The sequence below is a fragment of the Rhodnius prolixus genome, unplaced genomic scaffold (assembly GCF_049639745.1).
Source record: "Rhodnius prolixus isolate KJV_2025 unplaced genomic scaffold, Rpr scaffold_17, whole genome shotgun sequence".
Taxonomy (NCBI): Eukaryota; Metazoa; Arthropoda; class Insecta; order Hemiptera; family Reduviidae; genus Rhodnius; species Rhodnius prolixus.
The window spans coordinates 441,638-465,424 of NW_027411626.1; the positions used below are offsets into that span (position 1 = coordinate 441,638).

Consider the following 23,787-nt stretch of genomic DNA (forward strand, 5'->3'; position numbering starts at 1 on the left):
TTCTTTTATTTATTTATTTTTTTTTTTTAATCAAATAAACAGTACAATAAAATCCATATCAATAAATTGAGAAAACACTAAATATTATCAATTAATTGTTTTTGCAAGCCTCAAATATTACTTAATAAACTTTCTGACTTGTGATGAACTATTATTACGCATGTAACTTCTGTGCCAAAAAAAGTTAGCAAAAGATTTTTTGTGTGCAAATTTAATCTTGATTAAAGGTCAAATCAAATAAACTTAAGCACATAATTTAAATTTATTCAAAATAAGTATTTAAAAAAATTGTAAATCAAATGGTTACTTTCTTTAAAACTATAACAGGTTGTAAATAAATTTTTATATTATTTAGTAAAAACGAACTGATTTTTCGATTACTATACTATCGATACTTTTTCAAATTAAAAACTATATTCCTTTAATCCATTTTGAGCGATCGTTCCTTAAATTTACATGTTACTCATTTTCTTATAATTGTTTCACTTAGATAAGCTTTCGAGATTTGACTAATTTCAAAGCTGCTTTTTCTACTTTGCCAAATATTTCTTTAATTGTTCTTTGCCAGTCTTCAAACCAGCCAATGGCGTTTCTTAAGAGCCTTTAGCTTTTACTTTTATGTGGCTATCGCTCAAAAATATGAAATATTAAGAGAGAGACTAAGTTATTGGTATCATAAAACTTATTACCATACATGGCATTCACTAGAAAATCTGGCTTATTTACTTATGCGACTTACTACCACTCTAATGACTCCGTATCTTAAAATTAATTTTATTTTTACTACCATTTTCCGGTTTTTAAGATATCGCCGAATTAACGCTTTTAAAGCAAGCACACCACTGACAGGTTTTTATATTATTCAAGATGTACTTTTAACTACGGGAATATAATTTATGATATACGATGTTTAAAGAAGGTCTTAAGAGTTTATTTTGCAAAATCTTATCAATAACTGGGCTTTAAACAGGGAGTATTTTCAAACTTAATTCAATAATGCATCAATAATTACGGTCCTGAGCTAAGTTGATAACTGCCATCAAATCATCAATACTTCTAATTCTTTCTAATAACATTGCCAATATCAAACGACATTGACAATTACGAAGTATGCTTACAGTCGCTCGAGACCACCAACCCTTTAGTCAATTCACCTTTCCTAACGTGAAATTATGAATCAGCCACCGTGCCAGAATAACTAAAGCAGTAATAAATAAACATCTTCACCTGAGAAGAGCACATCAATACCAATTCGATTAACTATCGATAAATTTGAAAGACAAAAGTCGTTGGGAGGGGGTATTAATCAAGTTGAAGACCCAATGTCAATATATTTTTTCAAATAAAATCACTAAACATAATAATCCTTCATTTTGGTAAATACCATAGGACAAATTTTAAATGCCTCTTATTTACAAATCCGTGGAAGGAAGGTTAGCAAAAACATCAAAATCAATAAAATTAAATATACATGCTGAAACTGATAGATAACCATATGGCACGATTTTGATGGCAGTCGATACGCAGCTGAGTAGGTGTTGGTGAATTGTTCTGCGTGTGGATGTGTGTTGTACATAAGGAGTTGGGGTCGTTGAATTGATTAGCTACAAGTTTTGTAGATTTCAGTGTTATTTCTATTTATTAGTTTGTTTTTAATAGTATCATATAACACATAATGGTGGGTATTTTCAATATATTTATGTTTTAAATCTAATAAATTTACACCTCAAAATGTGAAGATATATTCCAAGTGTTTATGTATTAATATTTACAGTCGTTTATGGAAAAAGTGGGATCTCTGATGAGGCGGCCTGGTGAAGATGCCGTTCCTAAAGATGAAGTACCTTGGTGGATGAAGTATTTAGGGCGAGGTTTGGGTACTGTTGGTGGAGGAAGTAAGTATTGTTAAAATTAATTTGAAAAAATTACCGTTTAGGAAAATATTTATTTTCACACTCTTTAATCAACCATATGTTTGATAGTTTAGATATTGCATTCGTTTTTATCATTTTCCGATGATAATATTGGTTAACCTAGTTCGTAACCAACGTTGAAAAATTAGCAAAAATTTGGCACGATCGCAATACTTCCTATTACCGAGTGTAGTAAGTGAATTAAAGATTTCAATTTGTGCATTTTCTTTATGTATCAACATTTTGGCTGTTTACACTTTATAAATCTACGAAAATTCAGAATAAAAATCAAGTAACGGGCTATGCGTTCCTCGGTTTACTAAAAACACAAACCACTTCTATGCGCTAAATAATATCCCTCATATTTTCATCTGTAGTTTTATTTGTTAGAGTTAGGCAAAAAATGGAACTTTTATTTGCCATTTTTATTGAGGTTAATTATTAATTATAGCTATCGGAGAGTGAAGAATTTGGGTGTACTATTTAAATGAACAAATATGTAGAGACTTGAATAAACTCCTCAATATTTTATTTCCATAGTTAACAAAATTAAGTTTAGTTCGTGCTAATATGTTATCAACAAATAATGAAATACTAAAATTATGACTGTACACGGAGGTTCTCTTCTAAACCAATAGTGCTACTAAGTAATAGAAAATTTTGTTGAATCCTTGAATCACTCATGAGAAAATATAAGAGTGGAATTCAACTGATTTGTTTATTATGAAACTGTAAATAAAACCAAAGCACATAATTTCAACGCTATGTAAAGTAGTACATTATTAAAATAGATATCCTGTCCATCGCAAACTTAAAACGCTTGCTTTTCCTAGCATATTATTTATTATCCCCACTCTATAATCCCACTTACCCTTAAAAAAAGTTTGGCAGCGATATATGTGATCACAGAATTCATTTTGACTGGCTGAAGACAAAAAAAAAAAACACCTGATGCAGTACACTTCCATTAGATTGCCTTCCTAATTAGAAATTTGCATTTTTGTTTGGGATGGTCTCTTGGCGAGTTGTACTTTAGACAACGCGTAAAGTTTTCAGGAAGAATGGTAGACATAATTATATTTGAGGATTGGTGTGGGTAAAAAGGGAGCGTCTGTGATTTAGCAGAGGATTTTGGTTAGGTTAACTGGATGCGACGGGAATTGGATGGCTTGGTTGAACCCCAAAGTTCAGCTCCGTAAGTCCAGATAGGTCTCTAATAATAGTTAATTAAATTAGTTTTTTAACTTTTTCCTTGTAAAAGCTTGTCTTTTGAGTATTTGTATTTTGAGTTTCGGGAATTGTGTTGTGTCAGTCTAGTCTAAATAATCTAAGCACTAAATATCACGATTTATTAATACATCAAACTTTATCTAATATTTGGATAAATATTTCCAAAAGTTTTATAATCTGATGGACAAGTATCAAGACTACATCAAAATAAATATTTTGTAAGCCGGTGTTTGCTTACATTATGTTTACAAATTATTTATTCATGCATTTATTGATGTGCAATTATTGCACTGATAAAATAAATCCATGTGATTTGCATGTATTAACCATCCCACAAAAAAAGTAACATTTTAATTTTCTAATTTCAGTTGCTATATTTCTTGGAGTTTGGAATTGTCTAGGAATATTGACGGGCAATGTCAGTTGTTTAGTGAGTGGAATGTGGCAGATGTATGTAAACAATAACTTTCATTTTTTTTTTTTTTAAACTGCTAACTAATTTGAGTAAGTTAATGATCTAGAAACCTTATCGAGGTAAATAATCTTTTGCTTTCTTGTTGTTTTTTTTAGGGTTGCAGGTTTTACTGTAATTGTCATAGAGGCACCCTGCTGTTGTATGTTCATAGATTTTGTGCAGAAATTAAGCGAATGGGTTGATAAAAAACCTTATTGGAATAGAGCTGTATTTTATTGTGGGTAAGTATTAAATAAGGTGTTGCAAATGTATGGGTGTCTTTTTTTCTCAAGCGCATATTGAATCTTACTTAGCTATTTTTTACCAATAGATAAACCTGGTGTTTGGGGGGGGGGGGAATATAGTTAATTTTTACCAAAACGTTTGCATATTGTCAACCCATATATTTCTCTGAATCGATACTTTAGAGCTTAGCTTCCCAAAGTAGATGATACCGATCCCTCGGTATGATAAAACTACTCAGGAAGCGGCAGGAGGTTCAACTTCTAGAAATCAATCTTAAGACGTTTTATAAAATAATAAGGCGTTGGAAGCATAGTAAAAAAAAACCTTTTACTGGCAAAAAACTTATTGTGCGCCTAAAAAACATCATTGCAGTTGATGTTTTTCATTATAATGACAGAATTCAATAGTTTAAATGCTTCTCACGGAAGAAATTGCCTATTGAATTCGATTTCAAACTCTTCTAAATTTAATGAAATAACTTTGCAGCTTCAAGTTGAAGAAATTGAATTAATTGAAACAAAGATTATTATTTCTGCCTTTTTTTAACGATAAAACTTCTGTGCAATCTCAATTTGGGACGAAGATAATTCAACCAGTTATCAAATTTATTAGAGAAAAACGTAATGTGTTACAAATTTGCAACCTTTGGATGCATTCCATTCTTACTTCAATCAAATATAGGAAGAAATTCTTTAAAAAAAAAAGTACATGCCTAATTATGTTTTGAAGGCATATTAAACATGTATTTAGGGGGGGGGGGATGTACATCTTTAAAATTTTTTCCATGTTAGAAAATCCATCTGAAAAGTGCATGCCTAATTATGAATTAGATATTCATCTGAATACCTAAAACAAATTTCGACACATTTTTAGTTCATTTTTATTTTGTTGAAACCTTTATTTGTAAAAATTACAACCTGCTGTCAGTGATTTCCACGTGCAGCACTCCCAAAGTTATGGAGTAAGCTCAGGAGAAACATGTGACTAAATTAAAGCTGGATGTGCCAAGGAGTATTTTCTTGTTGAGTTTATAAATACTTGCGATAACTTCCTACAACTTTATATTTATTTTACATACAATATTATGTTGATGTTTTTCTGTTTCTCGTGTAACCTCTTTAACTTTTCAAAAAAAAAAAAAAAAATCTGAAAAAACGATGATTCGGTTAAGGGTGCGCGTTCCACTAAGCGTTCACAACGATCACGCTCACGACCGCGCGGTTTTGCCCGTTCCATTTGCTTGCAAGCGTTACAATCGAAAACCCAAGTGGAATGGTCTATGGAGCGTTTTTTAGCCGTTCATGTAAACATTACAAATGGCGGCCTCGAAATTAAGTCAGAAGCTTGAAGAGGTTGGTTTTTAATTTTAACCCCGTTTTTAAACAATTATAATAAACTTTATTAATTATTGATAAAGTTGACTTATAATTAAAATATATATATATAAATCAATTTTTATATTACATTTTCGTGGAGCATTTATAAAATTTACGTTTAAAATTAAAATGTATTTTGTGGCAACAACAGTAGGTTATTTATTAATGCAACGTAATAATGCTTTACAAAGTTCTTCATCTAGTTCCGATGAAAAGTGGAATGCAATTTTACAAAATCGCAGTAGTGAAAAGCGAAAACTTAAGCCACGTACATTATTAACTATCAAAGTGTAATTGGTCGTTATTCAGTGATTTAATATGTAAAGGGATAAGTAATTTTTCATTTTATTATTTTTTTTTTTAGACTTTCAAGAAACACATTCAATTATTTACATGAGATAATACTTTCATTTACCTGATATAATTTTTTCGGTCGCCATCTTTACTTTTAAAAATTGCGCCCAATTTCTGAACGCCCACTTCGACCCAGCTCTTAAGGTGTGGTGGGGGGGCGTTGTGAACTTTGTGTGAGCGAAAATAATGACGTCATTAGTGACGTTTTCGCCACGACCACAACGACCGCAGTCGTCTAGTGGAACGGCTAAAGGTACATTTTGATCGTTGTGAGCGCTTAGTGGAACGCACCCTAAGTTGTGCTTTCAGGTAGGAGAATTATCTTAAAAGGCTACTTCCGATGGTGTCATCAAAAATGAGTTTTGCTGACACACACAACCCTCTTTAAAGCTTAAAATATCTAGTCCTCCCGACATCTGCCAAGCGTTTTTTTACAAGGCAAACGCTTGGCAATGCCACAGGGAGCTTCAAATTGATTTATAGGGATGTGATAAAAGGAAATTCACAGTGAAAATTCCAAATCAAAAATTCGACTCGATCGCAATACTTCCTGTTCCCTTTCACAGTAAGAGGAACTAATAAGAAATATCATTAAATAGTAATACAACGGAATTTATGCATCCACTCAACTACACTTTTGCGAATGCTTTTCGTAAAATATATCAGCTAAGATAATGGATTTTCTTTTTTTTAATTTCCAGAATTGCTATCCCAGCTTTTTTATTATGTATCGGTCTAAGCAGTTTCTTAGGAAGTGGTCTTATTTTTGCTACCGGAGTTGTCTACGGAATGATGTCACTTGGAAAGAAGTGAGTATTGAAAATAATCATTTTTTTTTTATTAATTAATTTTCAAAAAAAAAAAAAAATCAAACTTCTTTCGAAAATTCTTAGTTTACCAGTTTATTTACTTTATTATTTATTTTTGGAGCTATTGGAGAAAAAGAAGCTTGAAGCTTTTGCCTTGTGAATTAACAAAACATTTTTCTTTGAAAAGTATTTGAAAATTTGTTTGTTAGTTTAACATGTTAACTTTCGATTGATTGTATTATGTTTAAAAAAAAAATAGTATACATTACTAATAATTTGTATTTTAGATTAAAAAGGTATCTTTATTTTTAGGTCAGTTTTGGAGAGGTATAGATTTATTTTTGTTCTAAATAATTTTTTTGAAATGAAATATTGAAATTTGTTGACAGTTTAACTAAATTTTCATCTTGAGAAAGAAAATAGCAAAGGTTAGAAGGAAATTTTGAAGATCAGAATTCAGCATTTTACTTTTTTGATTTTTTTTTTTTTTATACGTAAAACGGCGAAATATTTATTTATTTGAAGAAGTATAATCACTTGCGTTTATTTAGCAATGCAGCATTTATTTTTTAGTGATAATTAGTACACGATTTAGGTGCAAGTTATGAGTTCATCTCTCGGGGGAAAAAAATCATTTTAGTGAATACGAGGTCTGTTCAAAAAGTATCGCGAATTTTGTGTTTTTCCTAAAATTATTTATTTATTCATGAATATCTATTTCCCCCCCCCCCTTTAAAGTAATCCCCATCAGATATTATACACTTGTACCAACGTTTTTTTCCAATCCTCGAAGCACTTTGAAAAATCATTTTTTTGTGATCTTGTTTCAGCTCCTCATTTATCTCCTCAATCGTAGCGTAGCGTTGTCCTTTCATGGGCCTCTTCGGAGTTTCGGGAACAAGAAAAAGGTCACAAGGGAGGGAATACGGTGGCTGCGGCATCATTTTATTTTTGGCCATAAAATACGCGTCGAAATTGAGCCAAATTTTGGTACGAATTTTGCGGCGACCCGTCTCATGCCTAAATCATTGGTAAAAAAAAAACCAAATGGCACTAGCCAATCTATATGTTTAGGTCCTCAGCAACTTTCTCTCAACGATGATTCGACGATTGGCCAATACAGTGGAGTCTCGGTTATCCGTCATGACCGGGACCGGGACACGTGACGGATAGTCGAATAGACGGATAATGGAAAAAAACAGGGAAATTTCCAGATTCTTTTGTTTAACGTGTATAAAACTTTGTATTAACTGGTATACATATTTTATACGTTTATTCGCTTAAGCCTTAAAGGTCAGCTATCTTTCATTATTCAATTCATATTAAAATTAATGTCTGCGACATCTAATCGGTTTTGTGGGCGGTTTTGTTTGTGGTTGATCTTTTTTAGGAGAAAACCCACAAACTGTCGAATGATGGACACCGAGTATGGTACCTAAAAGACTAAGGAAAATAAATTTTTAAGAAGTTTTCTTTTTAAAATAATTTGTTGCTTTTTTTTTTTTCTAATTTTTAAATACTGAGGACAGTGACGGCGGTTAATTGGAATAGACGGATAAAAGGGTGACGGATAACCGAGACTCCACTGTACTATTTTCTTCACTTTATCAATGTTTTCGTCAATCAATGTTGTTGACTTGCTCGAGCGTCCGTTCACATCTTCTCGGCCCTCTGAGAACATTTTGTACCCACTGATAAACGTTGCTTCGGTCCAAGGTAGCTTCACCATATGGCACAGTCAACATTCGGAATGCGTCCGCGCACTTAATTTTGTTTTTCACACAAAAGATTCGTAGATCCACTTTTTGGAATAGGCAAAAATCGAAGACCTTGCCAAAACACGCGCAAGCAAAGCAGCTGGCAAAAAATTATCTGAAATAATTCAAAATGGCTGAACTTGTCGGGATAAGTGAGTGTACCAACATAAAACGCCACAAAAAAAAAAATCGAATATACGTATTCCGCGAAAATTCAAAATTCGCGATACTTTTTGAACAGACCTCGTATTCTAAAAGTACTTCAGAAAATTCAATTTGATTCTTTCAAGGCAATTTTAGGCCAGAACTATTGATTAGCATTTTAAAAATTTTGATTTCTTCTCCAAAACTGATTTAAACTATTTGACTTCTGGTAGACATTTTTTTTTTTTTTTTTTGGGGTGGGGTTTCAAGCACGCGAGTCAGTGTGTGTGTGTAATGTATGATTAGGGGTACGAGAGAAGATATGGCGGCCATGGCTTCGCCCACGGGTGTTGTAACACATGGCGGTCCTGCTGGGGGCACCGCCTATGGACCTCCACAAGATTCCACTCTAATGGAGGACCCAGACATTTGGAGACCTAATTAGACACCTTACTTCTTAAAAAGAAAAAAAGAGGCAGGCATTTTATTTTCCGCATTCCCAAAAAAGTTTCTTTCCGGTTTTTGTTCTTTTTTTAAAAATTATTATTGCATGTAAAGTAAAATAAAACAGCCTTTGTATTGTAATCATTTCCGGTACTTTGTAGAATTTCTTTCAAAATTTTATTTAACTTCTCTTAAATTAAATTTGAATTGTTCTGAAATCTTAATTTATTTAAATAATAGAAATTCTACGAAGTGAAACTAGAATCTATTTTATTTTTGCATGTTTTTCCTTTAAAAATACTAAACCTGCACTTATCTCTTACGAAATTTATTTGTACTTATACCAATAAAGTAAACAAAATGCATTAAAAGCATTTCGTTGTATTCAATTTTGCTTCGAATGATAAATTTTTGTCGCTGGTTATGCTAGCTGTATTTAACGCCATTTAATGCCAGTAACTTATGAGTTCTATATAGTCCTTATTAATAATCTCACATTTCTTATCTTAATTCTTTCTTTTCTTGTCTTTTTTTCTTCTTCCTCTTATTATTATTATTATTTTGAATGAACGGACTACCACAAAACAATAAGTCGCAGAAAGATCAAACTTACATCCTGTTTTAGTGTAATAGTCTCTTCTGATCTCCAAAGAATTTGTTAAAACCGGAATCGCAACTTTACAGTAAAGTAATCGCCTATTTTTTTCAGGCAGGGCTTAACGTCCAATTATCAATTAAGTGCCGCGAACGGAGGCGACTAGCTAACAATACTTTACTATAAATTTCTCATATTAATCATCAAATAAAATCCAAGGCCTAAGACCGGGAATCGAACCCAGTACCCACAATACATATTAGCTTCACAGGTCTCGCCTCTAACCGCTCGGCAACCTTGGCGCCTGCAACTTTACAGTACTGTAATTTTGTAGTTTTTCTTGAATTTATACAAAATAACATTTTTTTTTTGTTTGTTTTTTGATTTTTTTTCCTCCGTAAAGTTTCTCTCTAAAACTAATGTTCCGCTACTTTTGACCACCCACACAGCCCATCAAATTCTAGTATGTCTTTCCGCCTAGCCAATAAGGTCAAAAGGTCAATAAGTTTATTTAAAGGGCAAATTTTCTCAAAAAGTTAATGAAGAAGACATTTGTACGCACTAAATTTTAAGCATTTATTTTAATTTTTTTAAAAAATGATTTAAGGCACGTCAACATTTAAGGTTATTGGCGCCCGGAGCTTTTTTTAGTGCACTGCCGGCCTATGGACAGTGTTCTCTCGTTGCAGACGAACACAATACATCACCGGATAGTGTGCTGTAAAAGAAGCTCCTAGGAAGAGAAAATCTAAGGGTCAGTAGCTGGATTCAAACTCGGGACCTCCGCGTGGGAATCCAATAAGCTAATCGCATAGCCGATCCCTTCCCCGTTTAAGCAGTCATTGTTTTCCATTGTAGTGAAATTCCATTCCTGTTTTACTACTAAATCAAAGGGACCCCCGTTCTTAGGGATTTACCCTGTTTTTCAGTTTTCTTTTTGTTTAAACGAGACGTACTACGGGACCCAATATAGATCTATTAAGTGTACACCCATGAGACTGCTGACTACTCTTCCTACAGGACCTGCAGGCGATGAGACCACTCACTCAGGTTCTTCTCTAGGCAAGTTCTAGGAAGAGCGTAGGGAGTCAGCTTTCTCAGGAATCACCTTTTGCTGTGCCAATACAGCTGTCCCTACCTTACCTATGCCCTGCCAAAAATATTCTGATAAAAGATAGTCTCCCTAAATTAGAAGAAACTGAAAGGATGCTGACTCAAATACAGTTCTCTCTCCAAGAAAGCTTCAGTTAAGACTGGGAGCCAGGAATTGTGAATAACCTGATGTTAACACTTAGAGAGGATTTGTCCTACTTTGCTTATTAAGCTAGGCCAGGTAGTCAACTCGAAAAGAGATAAGGGTTAAAAGTTATGCCTAACTCTGCTATTTATATACCTTGGAAATGACGCTGTTTTCTCTCTCTTTAATTAATTTTATTTTTTTTATAAAAAAGGGACCGAATACTAGGGTACCGTGAAATAATCGGTCGCAAATCTCTGCTCTAATGTGCGTTTTCAGTACAAATTATGGTTCTAAAAAAAAAAAAAAATACAGAATTTATTTTTTATAAATCTTATCCAGAAACTTGAAACCTTAATTCTTCACACTTTTTTATTGTAGTATACATCAGATAGCTTTGTTTTTTGTTTTTTTTTGTAAACTAGATTTGTAATAATTACAGTTTGGAAAAATTTTGTGTGTCCATTTTTTCCTTCAAACTTTTATAAAATATATATATATATTTATATTTTCATTTTACCAGGGCATCAAGGGAGGAGATGCAAGCAAACATGGCTGCCCAGCAACAACAACAACCACCACCACCACAACAATATCAACCTCCTCAACGCCAGCAACAACAACAACAACAACAATCATCTCAAGGGGCCAAATCAAATCTTATGGAAAATGCAGCTCCCATGGGAAATTCAAACGCCGTCATTCCTCCTGTATGATGATCTCCTCTCAGATTTTGTTAAATCGATTGTGTATTTAAAATTAAAAAAAAAAAAAAAAAAAAAAAAAAAAAAAAAAAAATCATGTATAAAAGGGAAGAAAAAGATGCTGGGCTTCCATCAGCACAAAATATTAGGATCTCCTAAGAGCTGAAGATGGTTTTAAAAGATAAACCCCAAAGAAAGAAGCAAGTCCTTCATTTCTACTCAACTTTTTCATCTATTTGATTTTCTATTTCCTATTTTCAATTTTCACTATTGAAACTAGTCAACTCAGTTACTGGTTTTTTTTTTTTTTTTTTTATCTTTTTCATTATATCACGACGACATTGTGACAATGAAATAACTTGCTTCCAGATTATTATGTTAATTTTCTTAGTTTAAACAAAAAAAGATAAAAATACAAGACTGCATAAAAATTAAGTTCAACAAGACATCCCCAATAATTTCATGTTTTATTTTCATCTGAATCATTATTTTTTTAAAGTAATTTAAATCCAAAATTGTGTGACTTCCTCGCACATCCGATTAAGGAATGTAAATAGGAAAAAATCACTGGTTGACAGTTTAAGATCTAAATGTAGCACTTAGCAAAAAAGTCTTTCCATTGTGAACATTCCACAGTTTAAGGTTTATTATTATTATTATTATTATTATTATTATTATTATTATTTCAATGATGTATATTAGACATTAGCTGGATTAAGAGAAATTTTACGGAAATTTAGAAAAAAAACAAAAATTTTTCGAGTATATTGTAAATTAGTTTTTCTTTTTCTTTATTTTTTTATGTTAATCATCACATAGCTTAGTGAAAAATTGAAAATGGAAAATTAAGAAGTAAATATGCACCTGCTATTGAGACATTGCTTCAGTCTTAGGTCCTCTTTGTTGTTTTTTATTTTCGTGTACATTGTGGACTGTGAAAGGATCAATTGTGGGCATATAGCTGGTCAATCCCAGTCTCTTTAGGGAAGAGGGAAGCCAACAGATTGGGGAGCCTAAATCCCTTCTCCTCTTCAAGATTTCCTCCAACGCCAGCAGCCGGGCCAGAGGGTTAGATATGTTATGATGCATACTGGGGCTCTCTATATATCAAAAGCTTCTAATTGGTCTGAAGGTCGAGAGAGAGAGAGAGATTCCCTTGAAACAGTGCCCAAGTTCTCTTGCTACTGGATTTCCTAAGCCCAGAGAACTAGGATGCCCAACGACTTAGTGACCTACTTTTAAAAAAAACCCTAATCCCTGCTAACCCTTTGTGACATCACCGCATTCACGATACTTGAGGTTGGATCAGATGGGGGTTAAGTTGAATTCATTGCAACCACAAAGATCTTTTTTTTTTGCAGTTTCCTTCGTCGGAGAGGTTTTTTTTTACCCCCATAAAAGAAAAAATCCTGTTTACGTCTCAAACTGTGGGTGGAAGGGAGATATACTTTATCTGTGGGTATGCTGTACACAATATTGGCACATATTAAGCCCCTATATATTGTAAAGATTGGATATTATGAGACGGGATATTTAACACTAAGCATCAGGATAGCTAAAGCAAAGTTTAGTAAAGCCATTCGATAGTAGTATTGATCTATTAAGTAATCGGAGGAATGTAAACGATTTAGATAGGTTAATGTCATGGAGTGTTTAGAACCTACTTCAAGTCTACATTTCGAGATGACCAATGTTTTTACCCGCCAGACGATTTTGGGTCAGATCATCCTCTAGTCTCGAAGAACCAAATGTCTCCTATCGCAACCTAAAGATCCCAACAAAAGGAGGTCAGAAGGCTGATTTATTCTGCTTCTGGCACAATCTTCATTGGTACATCGATGAGTTCTGCTCCGTGGAGATGTTTTCTGAGGCCTACTGTGTCCATTAAATGTCAGAGTAAATCACGAGGAGGTAGTCAAATTTTGCTTCCCAAGTTTTAGACCCATAGAGCAATTTTTCTTGGACGTAACCTTGAGAAGTAACTTAGGATGTACTTCAGTGTTTAACTCAGTAACCCTCAGCTTTGGGGGCTTCGTAACCAGATATGTATCAGAGGTAGCGCTCAGTGCTGGTTGCCCAAGGTTATTCCTAGAGGCCGCCCACATTAACTTATAAAAGCACTCAAGACAGGGTACGTTCACAACGGAGCTATGAGCATAGATGATAGCGGAGATGATAGCAGTGATGCATCAGCGTTTATAGAATAACCTAGTACATTCTTATGTGAGCGTGCACAACGAAGCTTCGACTAGTGACTCATACTCGCTGCTATAAACGAGCATAGATGATAGAATTGGATTTTTCATTTTTCTGCTAGCTGAACTCCAGTATCGGAGCTTCAAAATGGACGTAGAAAAATTATTTAGTGCTGTCTTTACTCATTATTTTTTATTATTTACTTTTAAACAATATTTTGTTTTTTAAATCGTGCTTACCTTTATTTTCATGTGTATTTATTTGTTTTGTTTTTTTTCAATAAAATCATTACTAACCTAAGAGTAATCACTAGTTTTTCTTCTATGGTTGTAGGATTTCCATGACAATTTTTCCAAAGTTTTCTTAATTTTGACCTTATTTTTTCTAAAATATAGTCGAATATGGGTGGACCCATCCTCACGTATTCAAAAAAACGATCCGGATAATTTCTAAGTTCCTTATATAAATAGTGAAATTCGCCCAAAGTACTTCGTTTTTTTATTTATGGGATGTACATGATATTTTCTAAAGCGTTTTTTCTTTAAAATATACCTTTTTGTTGCTGCTGAACATAAAAAACTCTTCTTCACTACTCGGACATGTTGCATGTATCACAGCTCTGTTGTGCACACTAATCAGCGATTATATTTTACTCGTATCAGTTATCATCTCTGCTATCATCTATACTCACAGCTCCGTTGTAAACGTACCCTTAGAAACCTAATGCTTAAAACTAATCTCTGTTTTGTGTTTTGCTATCACCCTGTTGCCATGGAAGTGTAGCTTGAATTTTTGGCATGCAGGTTTGCTACTTCATGCAATAATATCATTTACCCTTTGATTTCCCAGCTGTTCAAGTCTAAAGCGTATTTTACAGTTTCAAGCCTCTGACAACCATTTCCTCTTCTTTCATTTTTTGTGTGTTGTTTTTTTTTATGATCTCCTCGTTCCATTTTACTTTCGGATCCATCTTATCTTTCTAGAAAGATGGTTTTGAGAGGACTTTCCGCCATGTTGTAAAGTCTCACAATTACCCAGACCAAAAAGAGGCGAAGCAGATTATAATTATCATTGACAGAAAAATAGCAAACTTTATAGATGTATTGGGACATTTAGCTGATTATATTAAATGAATATATTGTTACTATTATTATTATTAGAGATGAAGTTAGTGTATAAATTAGATTTGTAAAAAAATAAATAAATAATATTCTCTCACACTATTTATTCCTAAAATAAATAAAAACTGGGTGTCTCGTAAATGTTGTTGTGATGTATTATTGTTATTATTATTATTATTATTATTATTATTATTATTATTATTTATTGCAAATCATCAAGGTTGGCCATTTTTTACTCCACAATGTTCTAATCCTTACTTCTCTTGTCCCTCATCTCATATAGCGTGCCAACTTCATTACACTATTTCTCGTATTTATGTAAAAATATATAAATATGAATAAATAAAATTTAATTCACATTATTTAAAAAATAAAATAATACAATAAATTAATAATAATAAATGTAATTTTGTTAATTAGATTTGTAAGATTTTCTTTTACTATTTTTTATTATAATTAATTTAAATGAACAAAAATAATGTTATTTTTTAGCTCATTATGTTATTTTGAAAGAAAAAATGATAATACAAGGGTCATATCACAGTTAAAATTGAGATTATATTTATTTTACTTTTTTGCAATTGATAATACAATGGATTATAAAAATAAAAATATTGTTTTTGTTTTTTTAAATATTTTCTCATGAAATGTTGCTATTAGCCAACTACTCCAAAACTATGGTAAAAGAAAGATAGATGTAAGGTGTAGACAGAAGATATAAAGTACACGGGAGTTCATTTTAAGACGGCTCAAATGCATTTCATTGCTCAACACGGTTGATCTGTGCAAAAAAAATGGTAGAGGTAAAATTTGTTGCCCGTCTCGCTCTAGTTTCAGAATATCGTCGCCTAAGAAGTGATACCTCGTAACTAAAATTTCAACGAAAATTACATTTTTATATATAAATGTTGAAAAAATAAATAAATGTTGAAAAAAAATTTGTTTTCAATCATGCACTTTCAAGACGACAGTCACACTAATAGTTAATATTGAAAGAAGAATTACTGTATGCCTTAAAATGAATTTTATATCCTGTTTTTTTCCTTCTCCTGTAAAGTTGATATTTTGTAGTTACAAGGTATCACTTCTTAGGCGACGATATGTGACTTGATTTTAGATTCCGGCCCGCATGATGCGCTTCCAAAAGTGAGGATTCGCAGTTGACCCCCCCCCCCCCATTTTCACATACACAATTTTTAAGAGTATAACACGTTATGAAAGAAACTGGAAACCGCAATTCGATATCTTTAAAATTAGCTCACAAGCCAGGTTAGCCAGGAGGTTATCAACTGCTCTCCTATATCTGAGGAGGCACCTTTGAAAGGCACAGTACATGCTTCACAAGTTGAGTAAAGTGCATTGTTTGATAAACTAAGGAATAAGTTTGATCCTTTACATGAAAGATATTGATCACTTAAATATGTGGCAGGAGGTTTCCAATTTTTTTTTGTAATTAAACGCAACTCTACCAAAATTACCAAATAATTATTAAACCTTGTTTGTAACAGATGTAAAATTAATTTTTAGCCATTTTGTGTATGCTTGAGAACATCTAAAGCTCTTAACATTTGATTTTTGTTAGAAAAATCACTCGGAAAACGACTTATTTCCCTGATATTAACAGAAATACTAGCTTTACTGCCTTGGCAATATTTTTAGTAGAAAGGGGATGAAAAAATACACAAAAAATGACCAATCGCGTGCACTTCTTTCTCTTTGATAACTAAAAAATTGAAATATGATTAATAAATATCCAGATTTTGAAATGGCCTAGCACCTTTAATTTTGAAGATATCGAATTGCTGGTTTCCGGTTTCTTTCATAACTTTTTATACCCTTTAAAAGTGTGTATATGAAAATGGGGGTCAACTGCAAACCCTCACTTTTGGTCGCGCGTCAGCCGCGTATGCGGGCAGGAATCTAGAATCAAGTCACATATTCTGAAACTAGAGGTGACGGGCAACAAATTTTTCCTCTACCATTTTTTGCTCAGATTAACCGTTTAAGCATGAAATGAATTTTGAGCCGTCTTAAAATGAACACCCTGTATAATCACAGGAGATGATGCAAAAAAGTTGCCATATTATGTAGTAATATTTTACTGTATTTAACATTATTACACAAAATAAGTAATGTTTAAATTTAGATATTAATTCTTCTTTATGTCACGTATGTTTGCAGTAAGCATGACAAAGCGAATGATGAATATTTCGTTATATTTACACACAGAAAAATTTGGCAGAGAGAAGCTGCTATAAAAAAAAAAAAAAACTTCTTTGTTGACATTTTTATGGATGTTACCAAGATTCTGGTAGCATTAATGCAGTAGATTAGTATTAATGAAGTAGATTAGTTGGTGATAAATAAACACCTCCTGTCATAAAAAGAGGCTAAATTAAAGGATGATGAAAAATTTATGAGAAAGTTAGTAAACTTAGGAATGACTACCAAATTATTACACAGTGTTCTATTTAAATTGATGTAGTAATTTCCCAAAACTGCATATTAGTAATTTTATGTACATTCATCATACATGGTCAAAAGCGGCAAAATGGGCATCAACTTCATTATGTTTTCCTCTTTACTTAATTTACAACTGCCTATTTGGCAACAATGTAATTGTTGTTGCGTATAATACATTAACACAATAAATTGGAATCATCTAAGGATGAGCATTATGAGTAACCCAGAAGAATACCGGATGAAGTGAATTTGAAGGAACATAACTTTTTCTATAATGTAGATCAGGTGTTCGCGAAGCCATTGACGCTTCAGTTTTCGAGAAGAATTCGAGGTAGGGGTAGTTTGGGACAACTTGAATAGACAGAGCAAAAAAAAAATCCCGAATTTAAAGGGATTTTCCCTACCGGAAGTAATCTCTCTACTTGATCATGATTTTTTCTCTTTTCTCGTTTTCAACTTCCTGAACAGATAACATTAGATCTATTAGTGGCACATGTTTACGCTTCCTTATTCACGTTTGGTGAAACGTACAGCTTTACATATTATGTTACAATAGTTATTATAATTCAACAATTCGGAAATAAAAAGAAAATATATGAGCAGAACCTTGAAATCTTGGACGTTTTAATCACAATCATTCGCCGCACCACCTAGCCAGCCAGGATTGGAGTGGGAAACATCTCACCAGTGTTACGAATACTTCTGGAATAATAGCAGACGCCAACCATCTAATCCTGGAATGTGCTAAGAATACTAAAGGAAGAGAACGATTGTCGAGGGCTTTGATAGCTACTGGATATCCGTTACCTGCCAATTTAAATACTATTCTGGCAGCTGATGATGGCAGCAGCATTTACACAGAACTCTTTCGAGTTCAAAAAATAAAAGATAACTCTGTAAATATTCAATAGACTAAAGAAGCTTCGAAAGAAGAATTTAATTGGCTGATTTGCTAGCTCAAGAGGCTAATAACAAAGAGAGAGAGAGATAAAAACCTTGAAATAATTTTAAATTGTAAGTTTATTTTATTTTTAAAAATTATTCATTACTCCTACCTTTGTCGTATAATGCCATGTAGATTTATGAATAATGTGGTTCGCATAATTTTATTTCACAACTCGTTTTGTTTACAGTGTACATTAGTATAACGCGAAATGTATTCCAAGTTTATAATTTCGAAATGTTTAAATGCAATAAGTTATTATTTACATTCTATATTTACAAAACTAAACTTTTTAAATTTTAAATAACCTTCAATGCTACCTTACAACCTACCGCTTGTTATGTGAGTATAGTTTAAAAATTGTATTAAACATTAAAATGGCCTAAGAAAATGCGCCATAAGTTGATTTCTACTTTCAGTACTGTGTACTAGTGATGGGCTATTTGAGCTGACTCGTTCCATTGGAACGAGTCCGATGGTGGAACGAGTTGATTCAAATCCCTATTTTTAAAAAAAGTGATTCCGCCCCGCCCCAAAAAATTTAGGCAAATAAAAATGAAAATGAGGCAGCAGAAGGTTTGGAACGATTAAACATAAGAACAAATGTCACGCAATTTATTATATTATTATATCATTAAATGTTAGCTTTCCCAGTTAATAACAAAACTATATTTCTTTAACACACATTGAGTACTATCTCTAATTTCCAATTGCTCTGATAAATATAAAATTAACAACGTAATACAAAAATTAACACAAAAATAGGCTAGTCAAATATAAATTAAAGCAATGCAGTTTTGTCATTATCTAGCTTGACCACTATAAGACTGGAGTTAACTTACTTCAAGAGTATTCAAGGTAGAGAAACGGAAATGGGTAGGAAATTATTCCATAAAAATTCTAACCCTTCAAAATTATAATTACTCATAATATTTATTTACTAAGAATTGAATATCAAGCTTTTAAAATATTATCTTATTGTTTTACAAAAAGAAAAAGCTGTGTGCTTAATCTTAAACTTAGCGCTGGACACTTACTCTCATCTTCATTGGCGTAAGTTTGAACGTGTACATGTCAGCTAGACGGTCAAAGTAAAACTGGGCCAAAATTTAGTATTACCTAACTGGTTTACTTAGTGTAGTATCCCTCCCACTCTATCATCTATTTCACAAACATTCATGGATTAAAAATATTTTTTAGTTAAATATTCGTTTCATTGGAATACAGAAAACAAAATTATAACGCTTTCTTAAGATGATTTGAATTTTTAAAATTTGTTTTTGTCCATTACTCTTATAAAATACGAAGAATTTCAAATAAAATATAATATACAAACACAGAATGATCTAGGGTGCAGGTGGAGTCAGTCGTAGTTACCATGACAACGGAACCGTTAAACGACTCCGGCCCAGCTCTAGCATTTTCATTGGTTAAATCCACTGGAGTTGGTGGAGTCGAATCCGGAGTGATTTAAATCCTTTTGAAACCGGACTCGTTCCATTTTTTCGTTCACTGAATCTAGCCAATAGAAATTGCTGGAGCTGGAACCGGAGTTGTTTAACGGTTCCATTGCTATGGTAACGAGGACTGACTCCACCTGCACACTAGATCATTGTGTTTGTATATTATATTTTATTTGAAATTCTTCGTATTTTATAAGAGTAATGGACAAAAACAAATTTTAAAAATTAAAATCATCTTAAGAAAGCGTTATAATGTTTTTTGTATTCAAATAAAACGAATATTTAACTAAAAATTATTTCCAATCGATGAATGTTTGTGAAATTGGTGATAGAGTGGGAGGGATACTGCAGTAAGTAAACCAATTAGGTAATACTAAATTTTGGCTCAGTGTTACTTTGACTGTCTCACGGTCACGTGCACGGTTAAACTTACCCAATGAAGATAAGAATAAGAGTGTCCAGCGCTATGTTAAAGATTAAGCACACAGCTTTTTCTTTTCGTAAGATAATGAGATAATATTTTTAAAGCTTGATATACAAGTCCTAGTAAATAAATATTTCTTTATTTATGAGTAATTATCATTTTGCTTGAAGGGTTAGATTTTTTTTTATGGGAATAATTTCCTACCCATTTCCGTTTCTCTATCTTGGATCCTCTTGAAGCACATTAACTCCAGTCTTCCAGTGGTCAAGCTAGATAATGACTAAACAGCATTGCTTTAATTTTTATAATTGACTAGTCTATTTTTATGTTAATTTTTGTGTTACGTTGTTAATTTTATATTTATCAGTGCAATTGGAAATTAGGGATAGTACTCAATGTGTGTTAAAGAAATATAGTTTTGTTATTAACTGGGAAAGCTAACATTTAATGATATTTTTTAATAAATTGCGTGACAATGTTACTAATGCATAGGGTAAGTACAGAGACCGGAATCGGTGAACGAGTTGTTGGAATCGATTCCAACCCTGGAACTGATTCAAATCCAACGAGTCCAAAGACGGACTCGTTCTGCCCATCACTACTGTGTACAGGACAGCAGTGTGATAAAAGTTGTTACATATTGCCAGTAATTAGAAAGTGTTTTAATATTGGTCAAAAAATGTGTTTGATTTTTAATATGATAATAGTAGATGCAATAGTTCAGGAAATATAGGCAGTTGAAATTTAGTAACCTTTCGTTTTCCCTAAACTTTACATATGTCCTAATATCTCGATTTCTATTGTATGGAATTCTATATAATTTGGCACATTTGTTGACATTAACTATCTCTACAATCGATAGTAATATGATAATCTTAGATAAAATAGTATAGGAAATATAGGCAGTTGAAATTTAGTAACCTTTCGATTGTTACAGATATCCAGCTGTGCTAATGCAGCAAATAATAATAAAAATTACTTTGAATTCATATACTAATTTTAATTAAAAATGATTACGCTTTGGATAAATATATAATTATTATTCTATTTTTATTTGGATTTCTGATTATTAGGTTTTCAGAGGAAATATCGATTTGCGGATCATCTGAACAACGAAAAATGGCACAAAAGAAAAAAAAAAAATCACAATAAGTTCTTTTGGTCAAAATCAATGATTACATTTCATAGAAACGTATGGTTTTTTTAAACTTGAAAATGGTTCCTTTGATTTTCTGCCAAATTTATTTATTATATTCCTTATTAGATTCATTTTAGAGCAGTTCTTAGGAAGGGCGAAGGTATTCTACTCTTATAAGATTACATTTCATAGAAACGTATGGTTTTTATAACTGTATAATGTCGATAAGAATAAAACAAGACATAAAATGTTTAGAGAGTTTAAAAGAGATTTTTGAAATAGAACTTGTGAGAATTGCTGTTAGAAAAAGTCATGTACAGTGACTCCCATTAATATTGGGACACCTATTACAAAATGATTTAAAAGGAAAATGAAAACAACATACAAAAGTTTGGATTTTTTTTTTTTTTTTTTTTTTTAAATTACATTAGCAACATCTGTAGAAATTATATATAAGTATAAATCGATGAAATTCCAAACTGTTAGGTAGCACTTTTTGAAAAAGTGTGAAATAAGGCTCTCAAAAATATTGGGACACCAGAAGTGCTAGAGTTTAAATGTTCAATATTTAAAATCTCCTACTATTTAATAATTGGTTGGTAATAATTTAATAATTGCTTTTTGACTTACAATAGCCCTCAAACGATCAGGCATAGGTGAAACAAGTTTTTGGTTAATTCAGGTGGTGTTTTTTTCCCATTCTTCCAGGAAACATCGTTTTAATTCACTTTTGTTACATATTACTCGTTTACTTAAAGCACTGGCTAAATATTGCCATAAATGTTCAATGGGATTAAGATCCGGTGACTGCGGAGAGGTTTGGAATACTTTTGGGCAATTATATAACAGTCACTGGCGTATCACCCAAGCCGTAGGTTTGGGGGTCGTTCTCTTGGTAGAATTTAAAAGACCCTAAAATACCCAATTTTTGGGCATTTTTTTCCAAATTATTTTTTAATATATTACTATAAACCATTTTGTACATCACTCCATCAACAAACATTAATTCTTCAAATCCTGATGTGGACATCTAGCCCCAAACCATAACTGACCCACCTCCACCCGGTGGTGCAGCTTTAACCCTTTAAAGTTGGCTGTAAATTCTTCTTTTCGAGTTCAGCATTCGCTTTCCTCCAGACCATATCCCTTCCATCTGGCTAAAAAAACATTAAATTTTGATTCATCGCTAGAGTATATCATTCCAAAAGTCACTATTTTCATTAAAATATTTTTCGGCAAATTTCACTCTCTTAGCACGATTTATCTTACTGACAAAAGGATTCTTCCAGGCTACTCTACCATGATAGTCGAGTTTTCTTAGCACTCTCCGAACAGTTTCTGCTCCATTTTTGCTCTCTGAACATGTCAAAAATTTCACATTGAAGTTTTGGAGCACTAAGTCGGTGATCTTTTTTAATTCTTTTAATATATAACGCTGCTCTCTCTCAGAGAGCAGTTGAGGACGGCCTTTTTGTGGGGTTGAAACAATTCTTTTTTCTTTTTGGTAACGCTGAATGATGTTCCACGCAGTAGATGTTTTAGGTCCGATCAGTTTTTCTGTCTCTCTAACACTTTTTATTGTCTTTGTGCAAAGAAATTACAATTTTTCTTTGTTCAATCGTTGTATTTGTATTTTTGCGCGACATGTTATACCTGGCTTGATTTATATAAACTAATTTAATTATTAATTTCATATTGAATAACTTTTTTCTCGAAACCTATTAGATCTGGGTTGTTGCAAAAAAATTACAGTCATAAAGGAGGGTTTGCCCTTTATTTTAAAGAAAATTTGGGAATTTTATCTTTTATAGAAAAAGAGAAAAAAATTGTCAAAGTTGGGTGTTTTTCAACGTTACGCTTTTACGTGCAGTTTTTGATGATCAACCCTTATACAACTGTCCTACCGGACAGTTTTAATATGCTTAAGGTATATATTTACAAATTGTATAAATATTCGGGCAAAACCTTGGACAAACTATAAATTATAATAGTGTCCCAATACTTATGAGAGGTAGAATTTGCACTTATTATTATATATATTTTTTTTAATCTACCAAAACATTTTTATTTACTTATTTAAATAGTTTTTATTTAATTAATAGTAATTATAAAATGAAATGAATTTATAAAAATTTGAATAAATGGGTGCCGCTTTTAATTTTCGTCAATTTTTAACTTCTGTATGTACTGTCCCAATATTAATGGGAATCACTGTAAGTCTTCACACTACTTTGAGTTTTTCTTCGTACTGAGATATTGGAGCCTGTGGTTCTCTTAAACAAGTAAACTTTTTATCAGTTTCAAAAGCAGAATCTAGACTTTCATTAATAAGTTATGAGAACCACAGAGCAAGGTACAGAAGTACAGCCCTAGGCTGCTAGATGGCAGAATGAGCAACTTTATATCAACTTTTTTTTTTTTTCTTTAAAAATTAAAACTAATCTTACACATTAACAAAAAATGATAACGGCTTCTAAGTTTTTTCTAAAAATATTCCATAATTTTTGGTATTAAATTTAGACACGCAGAATTTTGTATTTACAATACTTTTTCAAACTCGAAGGAATGAACACAAAATGTTTTGGCAATTGCAATACTTCGCGTTCTTAGCAGATCTATGAAAAGTAAATAAAAAAATAAAATGAAATAGTAAAACAAAAAAATTACTCAAAACAACCACAAAACTAATGTGTTAGTACGTCACTAAAATTAAGTCCAGTTACTTCCGTATTTTATTGATTTGACCTACAAATGAAATGTGTGTTCATGCTAAAAA

General features: G+C 32.2%; 2 protein-coding genes across 3 annotated transcripts in view; both read left to right on the plus strand.

The window, feature by feature from the left end:
• The first annotated feature begins 1,505 nt into the window (after positions 1 to 1,505).
• Positions 1,506 to 14,542, plus strand: fwe (calcium channel flower). Of its 2 annotated transcripts, XM_074138967.1 has the most exons (7): positions 1,506 to 1,678; positions 1,775 to 1,895; positions 3,512 to 3,593; positions 3,714 to 3,839; positions 6,275 to 6,382; positions 8,590 to 8,758; positions 11,083 to 14,542. In XM_074138967.1, exons 1-6 carry the CDS (start codon positions 1,676 to 1,678, stop codon positions 8,726 to 8,728), a joined length of 579 nt encoding a protein of 192 aa, XP_073995068.1. In that variant the 5' UTR covers positions 1,506 to 1,675; the 3' UTR covers positions 8,729 to 8,758; positions 11,083 to 14,542. The 2 variants fall into 2 exon arrangements, with proteins under 2 accessions (XP_073995068.1, XP_073995067.1); XM_074138966.1 differs by lacking the exon at positions 8,590 to 8,758.
• Positions 14,543 to 15,752: 1,210 nt separating this feature from the next.
• The window catches only part of LOC141459664 (protein commissureless 2 homolog), an 87,407-nt gene continuing 79,372 nt past the window's right edge, over positions 15,753 to 23,787 (plus strand). The window contains exon 1 of the mRNA XM_074138970.1: positions 15,753 to 18,328. Within this exon, the coding sequence (XP_073995071.1) occupies positions 18,300 to 18,328 (29 nt within the window). The 5' untranslated portion in view covers positions 15,753 to 18,299. The remainder of the gene's footprint in view (positions 18,329 to 23,787) is intronic.

What these genes read in the sequence shown, in the direction of transcription:
- fwe (XM_074138966.1), top strand. An exon ending in GTGAGTGGAATGTGGCAGAT is followed by an intron (nt 3,594 to 3,713) that starts GTATGTAAACAA and finishes TGTTTTTTTTAG; the next exon opens with GGTTGCAGGTTTTACTGTAA. An exon ending in ATGATGTCACTTGGAAAGAA is followed by an intron (nt 6,383 to 11,082) that starts GTGAGTATTGAA and finishes TCATTTTACCAG; the next exon opens with GGCATCAAGGGAGGAGATGC.